Below are 10,405 nucleotides of genomic sequence, written 5' to 3' on the forward strand. Positions count from 1 at the left end.
CCACCCCCCATCCCCCCCCATTGTCACCCCCCAAGTCCCCTTTACCCCATGGCCCCTCCCCCATGTCCTCCCCTCCCCCAATAAAGCAGCTTTTCTATTCCTGCCCCAAACAGAGCCTGAATTTGGGGGGGGGGGAGGGGTCACATGGGGGGGAGGGGTCACTTGGGGGGGGGAGGGGACATTCCCCCCTCCCCCACCCCCATTTTGAGGCCATTTTCTCTCTTTTTGGTCACTTTTATTCTCGCAGCTCCGCGTGAAAAAATAGCTCTGAGCCCCTCCCCCCCCTCCCCTCCCCTCCCCCCCCCCCCGTTTGGCACCGCCCCTCCCCCCCCTTCCTGAGTCAAACCCCCCCAAAGGGGGGCGCCCCTCCCCCCCCAACAACCCCAAGAGATAACGGGGGGGAGGGGCGGGGATTGCACCAACCCCGGGGGGGGGAGGGGTAATTAAATATTCATGAGGTTAATAAATAGTAATGAGGGGGGAGGAGCTTGTTCCAGCGCAGCCCGGGGGGGGGAGGGGCTGGAGACCCCCCCCCAAAAGCACGAGGCAAAGGGGGGTCCCCCCCCCCAAACATGCAGCGATTTATGGGGGGGGGAAGGGACAGGCGGGGAGCGATTTGTCCTCATTAGCATCTCATTTGCATAGGAGTCATTGCATAAAGCTCCCACCGCCGTTGGGGGAGGGGCCCCGGGGGGAGGTTTTTGGGGTGAATTCCGGGGGTTTTGGGGGTTTTTTGCATATAACGATACCTGCGGCGGGGGGAGGGGGCATGCACACATGCGGGGGCCCCTCCCCCACCCAAACCCACCCCCCCCGTGGGGGCGGGGCCTGAGTTGGGGGCTGCGGCCTGGTCCTGTCGCTATGGAAACAGAGCCTGGCCTAGCAGTACAGGTGAGGCCTAGTCCCGTCACCATGGAAACGAAGCCTGACCTCGCAGTGGGACCGGGCCTGGTCCGGTTGCTATGGCAACGCAGCCTAGCCTCACAGTAGGGATCGGGCCTAGCCCCGTCACCATGGAAACGAAGCCTGACCTCGCAGTAGGGACCGGGCCTAGTCCGGTTGCTATGGAAACAGAGCCTGGCTTTGCAGTACAGGTGAGGCCTAGCCCCGTCACTATGGAAACGAAGCCTGACCTCGCAGTAGGGGTCGGACCCAGTCCAGTTACTATGGACACAGAACCCGGCCCAGCCCTGTTGCTATGGTAACAGAGTGCGGCCTAGTCCCGTCACCATGGAGACGAAGCCTGCCTTCGCAGTGGGGTCAGGCCTAGTCCTGTCACCATGGAAACGAAGCCTGACCTTGCAGTGGGGTCAGGCCTAGTCCTGTCACCATGGAAACGAAGCCTGACCTTGCAGTAGGGACCCGGCCTGCTCCCATTGCCATGGAAACGAAGCCTGTCCTCGCAGTACGGGTGAGGCCTAGTCCCATCACCATAGAAACGAAGCCTGCCCTAGCAGTGGGGTCAGGCCTAGTCCTGTCGCCATGGAAACGAAGCCTGACCTTGCAGTAGGGACCGGGCCTGCTCCCATCACCATGGCAACGCAGCCTGCCCTCGCAGTGGGGCCGGACCCCCCCATTCTGGGGGGGGGGTGGGGGGGGGGCTCCAGTTATTGCTTTGGGGGGAGGGGAGCCCAAGGTGGGGGAGGGGACACAAACAGGACGGAAACAAAGGGGGGGGGAGGGGACACGAATGACACAGGTGGGGGGGGAGGGGGCTCCCCAAGTCCTGAGTGAGCATGGGGGGGGCGGGGACACCCCACACCCCCCCACGGGTGGGGGTCGGAGGCTCCCATATTGGGGGGGGGGACACACACAAAGGGGGGGGGAGGACACAAAGTGCAGTGCAGCCAATGGGGTGATGCGGGGGGGGGGCACCCCCATCACCCCCATTCACAGTCATTGAGGGGGACCCCCCACCCCCACCCCAGTTCCAGTCACGTGGGGGGGGGGGGGAGACCCCCCTTGAATTGCCACTGATGAGTTGATCATTGCCCCCCCATTGGGGGGGGGGCAGGGAAAGGGGGGGGAGGGGAGGGAGGAGGGGAGGGAGGGGGGGTCACCCCCTCCCCCCTTTAAAGGATGGAGGGGATGGGGGAGCGGGGGCGCCGGGGGGGGCCGGGGGAGCCGAAGGGGGGGGCTGCGGGGGCCACGCGCACCCCAGTGATGCTGTTGAGGCTCCGGGACTTCTCATAGCCTTGGGGGAGGAGACAGAAATGGGGGGGAGGGGGGGTCAGAACCCCCAAACCTCCCTTGGGGACCCCCAAACCTCCTTTATGGACCCTCCCAAACCCCCCTTGGGGAACCCCTAAGGTTCCATTATGGACCCCCCAAACCCCCCCCTTTGTAGACCCCCCCAAACCCCCTTGGGGACCCCCAAACCCCCCACATTATGGACCCCTCCCAACCCCCCCCCCTTTATGGACCCCCCCAAATCCCCCTTGGGGACCCCTCAACCCCCCCCCCCCATTATGGACCCTCCCAAACCCCCCCCTTTATGGACCCCCCAAACCCCCCTTGGGGATCCTCAAAACCCCCCCATTATGGACTCCCCCAAACCCCCCCCCCCATTATGAACCCCCCAAACCCCCCCCATTATGGACCCCCCCCCCATTATGGACCAACCCCAGGCCCCCCCTTGGGGACCCCCCAAACCCCCCCCATTATGGACCCCCCCAAACCCCCCCCATAGGGCTCCATAATCTGCCCCCCCCCCAAGGGTTGGGGCTCCCCCATGCAGGGGGCGTGGTTAATGAGAGGGGGCGTGGCTATGGGCGAAGGGGCGTGGCCAAGGAGTCCCCGCCCCCCTCACTACTGACCTCCGACCCCCGGCGTGGGCTCAGGCGGTGAGGAGCGCTGGGGAGAGAAAGGGGGGGGTCACATGGGGTCATGGGGGGGGTCACATGGGGTCACGGGGGGGGGGGTCACCCCAGGTCAATGACCTCATACAGTGATGGGACCCCCACCCCCCCCACCAAGTTTAGGGCATGGGAGGGGTCATGACCCCACATGGGGGTCATGGGGGGGGGGGGTCACCCCAGGTCAATGACCTCATATAGTGATGGGACCCCCATCCCCCCCCCCCCCAGTTTAGGGTATGGGGGGTGGTCACGACCCCATATGGGGGTCATGGGGGTGTCACGACCCCACATGGGGGTCATGGGGGCAGTCACCCCAGGTCAATGACCTCATGTAGTGATGGGACCCCCACCCCCCCCCAATTTAGGGCATGGGGGGGGGGTCACGGCCCCATATGGGGGTCATGGGGGGGGTCATCCCAGGTCAATGACCTCATACAGTGATGGGACCCCCATCCCTCCCCTTAATTTAGAGCATGGGGGGGTCATGGGGGGGGGTCACGACTCCACATGGGGGTCATGGGGGGGGGGCACCCCAGGTCAATGACCTCCTACAGTGATGGGACCCCCATCCCCCCCCCAAGTTTAGGGCATGGGGGGGTCCAGGACCCACATGGGGGTGTCTATGGGGTGTGGGGGGGGTCCAGGACCCACCTTCCTGCAGAGGCCCCGGGGGGGGGGGCGCATAGTCCGGCCCCAGCAGGAAGCAGGCTCTGTCCCGGCCGCAGCGCTCCCGGCCCCCCCCGCCCGTGGCTGCTGCTTGGGGGGGTCCCGTTGGCCCCGTGCCCCCCCCGCGGTCCTCGGGGGACAGGGGCTGGTCAATGGGGGGACAGTCCTCCTGTGCCAGTGCTGCTGCCCCATTGGGACGTGCCTCTGGGGGGGGACATAGATAGACACTGGTTATGGGGGGGGACACATAGACATGTGTTATCGGGGGACACAGACACGGGTTATGGGGGACACACAGACATGGGTTATGGGGACACACACACAGACATGTTATGGGGGGGGACACACAGACATGGGTTATGGGGGGGACACACAGACACAGGTTATGGGGACACACAGACATGTGTTATGGGGACACACACACAGACACGGGTTATGGGGGGGACACAGACACTTGTTATGGGGGGGGACACACACAGAGACATGTTATGGGGGGACACACACACAGACATGGGTTATGGGGGGACACACACAGACACAGGTTATGGGGGGGGGACACAGACAGACGTGTTATGGGGGGGGATACACACAGACATGGGTTATGGGGGGACACACACAAAGGTTATGGGGAGGGACACACACAGACGTGTTATGGGGGGACACACATAGACATGTGTTATGGGGGGACACACACAGACACGTGTTATGGGGTGGGGGGGGTGACATCCATATGGGGATGTGAGCACCCCATTATCAGCCCTGGCTTGGTTTTGGGGTGCTAGACCCCTCTATGTGGGGCTGGACTCCCCCCTATTGGACTACAGCACCCCAAAATGTCCCCAAGGTCCATGTGCCCCCCAAAACACCCCTTAAAAGAAGTCACCCCTATAAAAGACCCCCAAAAAGCATCATCCCCAACATTAAACACAGAAACCCCCCCCCAAACACCCCCATGCACCCCAAAACAGATCCCCCCCCCATAAAACACCAACATAGGGTCAACCCCCCCCCCACGAATGGGTGCTCACCAGCGCGGTTGATGTCCACCACCTCCTCCTGCGCCAGGGGGCAGGGGGGTCCCCTGCGGTGCGTCCGGGGGGGGCTGCCTGGTGAGCCATGGGGGGGTCCGTACCCCGGTGACCCCGGTTGGGGGGGCCTGGGGATGTGCTTGTTCTTCTTCTTGGGCAGCTTCTGCTTGGCCATAGCCAGCGAGTAGTACATGCCGAAGTTGTTGACGATGACCGGCACCGGCATGGCGATGGTCAGCACCCCGGCCAGGGCACAGAGCGCACCCACCAGCATCCCGGACCACGTCATGGGGTACATATCCCCATACCCTAGTGTTGTCATGGTAACCACAGCCCACCAGAACCCAATGGGGATGTTCTTGAAGTACGTATGGCGGCTGCCGGTGACGTCGTCGGGGTCGGCGCCGATGCGCTCGGCGTAGTAGATCATGGTGGCGAAGATGAGGACGCCGAGCGCCAGGAAGATGACCAGCAGCAGGAACTCGTTGGTGCTGGCGCGTAGCGTGTGGCCCAGCACCCGCAGCCCCACGAAGTGACGCGTCAGCTTGAAGATGCGCAGGATGCGCACGAACCTGACCACCCGCAGGAAGCCCAGCACGTCCTTGGCGGCCTTGGAGGACAACCCGCGGAGTCCGACCTCCAGGTAGAAGGGCAGGATGGCCACGAAGTCGATGATGTTGAGGCTGCTCTTGATGAAGTCTCTCTTGTCCGGGCAGAAGCTGACGCGCATGAGGAACTCGAAGGTGAACCAGACCACGCAGGTGCCCTCCACGTAGGTCAGGAAGGGTTCGGTCTCCACCTCCAGCGCCACCTGCGTCCATTGGGAGCCGTTGGCCATGGGGACGGTCTCGGTCTTGTTGATGATGCGGTTGAAGGCCTCGTGCGTCTCCAGGCAGAAGGTGGTGATGGAGATGAGGATGAAGAAGAGGGAGGCGAAGGCCACGTACTGGAGGGGGGGAGGGGTCAGGAGATGGGTGGGGGGTTGGTACCCAAATGGGTTGAACCATCAATCATTAAAGCCCCCTCCCCATCAGTGAACCCCAAACCCCATCACTGAACCCCCATCAATGAACCCCCATCACTGAACCCCCCATATCACTGAAACCCCCATCAATGAACACCCCCATCAATGACACCCCCAATACTGAACCCCCAACACTGAACCCCCATCACTGAACCCCCATCACTGACCCCCCCAATCACTGAACCCCCATCACTGAACCCCCATCAATGAACCCCCATCACTGAACCCCCATCACTGAACCCCCATCACTGAACCCCCCATCACTGAACCCCCATCACTGAACCCCCATCACTGAACCATCACTGACTCCCCCATCACTGAACCCCCCATCACTGAACCCCCATCACTGAACCCCCATCACTGACCCCCCCATCACTGAACCCCCATCACTGAACCCCCATCACTGAACCCCCATCACTGAACCCCCCATCACTGAACCCCCATCACTGACCCCCCCATCACTGACCCCCCCATCACTGACCCCCCCATCACTGACCCCCCCATCACTGAACCCCCATCACTGAACCCCCATCACTGAACCCCCCTGTCAATGAACCCCCTGTCAATGACCCCCCCCATCATTGAACCCCCCCAATCACTGAACCCCCAAACCTTGATGGGAGGACCCCACTTTTGGGGTCCCTGCTCCCCATATCACTGAACCCTGATATATTGAGGGGGGGGATGTGAGATTCAGGCTCCTGCCCCCCCCCACCCCCCCCAGTGTATTTGGGGGTGCAGGGATGTGATGGGGACAAAGAACATGGGAGGGATGCAGGTTGTATTGGGGGGCAAAGGGATGGGGGGGGCTCTTTTGGGACATGGGGGGGATCTAGGCCAGGATGGGGGGGTAAGAACATGGGGGGGACACAAGGGACAGTTGGGGGGGGGACACACAGGGGATATGGGGGGGGGGGGATTTAGGCCAGGCTGGGGGGGGGGGTGAGGATATGGGGGGGTTGAGGATATGGGGGGGCCCTGGGGACATGGGAGGACACAGGGGACATGGGGGGGATCTAGGCCAGGATGGGGGGGGGGGGGTGAGGACATAGGGGGGCCTGGGGACATGGGGGGGACACAGGGGGGAACGAGGCCAGGCTGGGGGGGGGGGTGTGAGGATATGGGGGGGACACAGGGGACGGGGGGGGGGATCTAGGCCAGGATGGGGGGGGTGAGGATATGGGGGGGCCCTGGGGACATGGGGGGGATCTAGGCCATGCTGGCGGGGGTGAGGACATGGGGGGGATTTAGGCCACGGGGGGGGGGTGAGAGAGGGAGGGGATGTAGGCCAGGCGGGGGGGGGAGGGGGCACTGCAGTGCGGTCCTGCTCCCCCCCCCTCTGCTCCCCCCCCTTCCCTGGCCCAATGCGGCAGGATCGGGGCCAGAGCCTGCGGGGGGGGGACATGGAGGGGACATAGAGGGGGGGCAGAGGACACTGCAGGGGGGGGGGACACTGAAGCTCCTGCCCTGCCCCCCATAGCCCCATGTCCCCCCATAGACCCGTGTCCCCATAGCCCCATGTCCCCCCATAGCCCCCGTGTCCCCCATAGCCTCCGTGTCCCCCCCATAGCCTCCGTGTCCCCCATAGCCCCCGTGTCCCCCCATAACCTCGTGTCCCCCCCATAGCCCCCGTGTCCCCATAGCCCCCATGGATGGACCCGACCCCCCCAACACCCCCCCCCAGTCCTGCAGTGTCCCCGAGCACCTCATGCCCCCCCCCAGAGCCCCCCATTAACCCCCATTAGCTCCTTCCCTGTCCCCCCCTCTCCTTAAGGAGCCCCCAAACCCCCTCAGAGCCCCCACAAACCCTTCAGAGCCCCCTTTAAGCCCCTCAGAGCCCCCCAAGACCCCTCAGGGCCCCCCTAAACCCTCCTTTAGACGCCTTTTACCCCCCCAGAGCCCCCCAAGACCCCCCAAGCTCCCTGTAGCCCCCCATAGATGACGTGAACCTGCTCAGAGCCCCCTTAAACCCCCTCACAGCCCCCCAGGACCCCCTAAACCCAGCCCAAGTCCTCTCAAAGCCCTTTGGGACACCCCAAAACCCCTTCAGATCGCCCCTAGACCCCCTCAGACCCCTCTTAAACCCCCTCAGACCTCTCTAAACCGCTTCAGGGACCCCCCAAACCCCTTCAGACCCCCCTAAACCTCCTCAGAGCTCCTTAAACCCCTTCAAATCCCCCCTAAACCCCTTCAGACGTCTCTAAACCCCCTCAGATCCCCCCTAAAGCCCCTCAGACATCTCTAAACCCCTTAAGGGACCTCCTAAACCTCTTCAGACCTCCTTAAAACCCTTCAGGGATCCCCTAAACCCCCTCAGAACCCCCTAAACCCCTTTAAATCCCCCCTAACCCCCTTCAGAGTCCCCTAAACCCCTTTAGGGACCACCTAAACCACCTCAGACCTCTCTAAACCCCTTTAAGGACCCCCTAAACCCCTTCAGACCCCATTAAACCTCCTCAGATCCCCCTAAACCCCTTCATATCCCCTATAAACCCCTTCAGATCCCCCCTAATCCCCTTTAGGTACCCCCTAAACCCCCTCAGGGACCCCTCAAACCTGTTTAAACCCCCTCAGACCTCTCTATACCTTTTCAGGTACCCCCTAAACCCCTTCAGACCTCCTTAAACCCCCTCAGACCCCCCTAAACCCCTTCAAATCCCACCTAAACCCCTTTAGGGACCCCCTAAACCCCTTCAGATCCCCCCTAAACCCCCTCAGACCTCTCTAAACCCCTTTAAGGACCCCCCTAACCCCCTACAGACCCCCCTAAACCACCTCAGATCCCCCCCAACCCCCTTCAGATCCCCCTAAACCCCTTCAGATCCCCTATAAACCCCTTTAGGGACCCCCCTAACCCCCTTCAGACCTCCTTAAACCCCTTCAGATCCCCCCCAAACCCCCTCAGACCCCCTTAAACCCCTTCAGACCACTCTAAACCCCTTTAGGTACCCCCTAAACCCCTTCAGACCCCCTTAAACCACCTCAGATCCCCCCCAAACCCCTTTAAACCCCCCTCAACCCCCCCCCCAACCCCCCCCCCTCACCCTCGCCATCTTGGACGAGTATGGATCCTCAAACAAGGCCCAGAGCCGCGGCCTCCACCGCCGCCACCAGCCCGCAGGCCTCCCCTCCTCCAGGCACAGCCGCTTGGGCTCGGCCGGCTCCGGGGCCGCGGCCTCCTCGGGGCTCTCGAAGCTGTCCAAGGCCTCCTCCGCGTCCCGGTGCTGCCGGTAGTTCATCCAGCAACAGGCCTCCACGTCCGTCTCGTCGATGCCCCAGAAGGCCAGCTCCTCCTCGAACAGCGGCCCGCACACGTCGGCCGGGCAGTGCAGCTTCCCGGTGCGGTAGTAGTTGAGCACGTAGGCGAACACGGCCGGGTGCCGGTCGAAGAAGAACTCACCGGCCGATGGGTCGTAGTCGAAGCGGGCGGCGGCGCCCGGCTCGGCCAGGCCGGCCAGACGGGTGCCGGGCAGGGTCTGAAGGGTGCTGCGGTAGGTCTCGTGCCGCACGCCGCCCACGTTGATGACCACCTTGTCGCGTTCCGGTTGCCAGCCCATGGTGAGGACGGGGGGGGGGGAACGGGAACGGGACCGGAACCGGAACCGGAGGCTGAGGGTGAGGCCGGGACCGAGGCCGAGGCCGCCGGGCGGAGAGAGCGGAGCGGCCGCTGCTGCATCCCGCCGCCGCCGGGGCGCACGCGGAGTGCGCAGGCGCGGGGAGGACACGCCCACCCTGAGGGGAGGCCACGCCCACCCTGAGGGGAGGACACGCCCACCCTGAGGGGAGGACACGCCCACACTGAGGGGAGGACACGCCCACCATGAGGGGAGGACACGCCCACCCTGAGGGGAGGACACGCCCACAGTGAGAGGAGGACACGCCCACCCTGAGGGGAGGACACGCCCACACTGAGGGGAGGACACGCCCACATCGAGGGAGGACACGCCCACACTGAGGAGAGGACACGCCCACAGTGAGGGGAGGACACGCCCACCCTGAGGGGAGGACACGCCCACACTGAGGGGAGGACACGCCCACAGTGAGGGGAGGACACGCCCACAGTGAGGGGAGGACACGCCCACACTGAGGGGAGGACACGCCCACACTGAGGGGAGGACACGCCCACAGTGAGGGGAGGACACGCCCACCCTGAGGGGAGGACACGCCCACGCTGAGGGGAGGACACGCCCACCCTGAGGTGAGGACACGCCCACAGTGAGGGGAGGACACGCCCACACTGAGGGGAGGACACGCCCACAGTGAGGGGAGGACACGCCCACAGTGAGGGGAGGACACGCCCACAGTGAGGGGAGGACACGCCCACACTGAGGGGAGGACACGCCCACATCGAGGGAGGACACGCCCACACTGAGGGGAGGACACGCCCACAGTGAGGGGAGGACACGCCCACACTGAGGGGAGGACACGCCCACAATGAGGGGAGGACACGCCCACACTGAGGGGAGGACACGCCCACAGTGAGGGGAGGACACGCCCACATTGAGGGAGGACACGCCCACAGTGAGGGGAGGACACGCCCACTCTGAGGGGAGGACACGCCCACAGTGAGGGGAGGACACGCCCACAGTGAGGGGAGGACACGCCCACAATGAGGGGAGGACACGCCCACACTGAGGGGAGGACACGCCCACAGTGAGGGGAGGACACGCCCACAGTGAGGGGAGGACACGCCCACCCTGAGGCGAGGCCACGCCCACACTGAGGGGAGGACACGCCCACAATGAGGGGAGGACACGCCCACAGTGAGGGGAGGACACGCCCACAACGAGGGAGGACACGCCCACACTGAGGGGAGGACACGCCCACTC

The 10,405-nt window shown here is 64.1% G+C and overlaps 1 protein-coding gene across 2 annotated transcripts; it reads right to left on the minus strand.

Moving 5' to 3' along the window:
* Positions 1 to 2,072: 2,072 nt before the first annotated feature.
* On the minus strand, positions 2,073 to 9,261 carry LOC101875688 (potassium voltage-gated channel subfamily C member 1-like). 2 transcript variants are annotated; one of them, XM_034072376.1, is made up of 5 exons: positions 8,621 to 9,261; positions 4,553 to 5,498; positions 3,510 to 3,728; positions 2,817 to 2,853; positions 2,135 to 2,194 (listed from the first exon to the last, which is right to left on the minus strand). In XM_034072376.1, exons 1-4 carry the CDS (start codon positions 9,131 to 9,133, stop codon positions 2,837 to 2,839), a joined length of 1,695 nt encoding a protein of 564 aa, XP_033928267.1. In that variant the 5' UTR covers positions 9,134 to 9,261; the 3' UTR covers positions 2,135 to 2,194; positions 2,817 to 2,836. The 2 variants fall into 2 exon arrangements, with proteins under 2 accessions (XP_033928268.1, XP_033928267.1); XM_034072377.1 differs by lacking the exon at positions 2,817 to 2,853 and having other exon boundaries at positions 2,073 to 2,194; positions 8,621 to 9,185.
* Positions 9,262 to 10,405: the final 1,144 nt, after the last annotated feature.

Source organism: Melopsittacus undulatus, chromosome 27 (genome assembly GCF_012275295.1).
Source record: "Melopsittacus undulatus isolate bMelUnd1 chromosome 27, bMelUnd1.mat.Z, whole genome shotgun sequence".
NCBI classification, from domain to species: Eukaryota; Metazoa; Chordata; class Aves; order Psittaciformes; family Psittaculidae; genus Melopsittacus; species Melopsittacus undulatus.

Coding starts and splice junctions, on each gene's coding strand:
- LOC101875688 (XM_034072377.1), bottom strand. CDS start 9,133: ATGGGCTGGCAACCGGAACGCGACAAGGTGGTCATCAACGTGGGCGGC. Junction 5,499..8,620: donor ACTCGTCCAAGATGGCGAGG/GTGAGGGGGGGG, acceptor CCCCCCCTCCAG/TACGTGGCCTTCGCCTCCCT. Junction 3,729..4,552: donor GGTGGACATCAACCGCGCTG/GTGAGCACCCAT, acceptor GTCCCCCCCCAG/AGGCACGTCCCAATGGGGCA.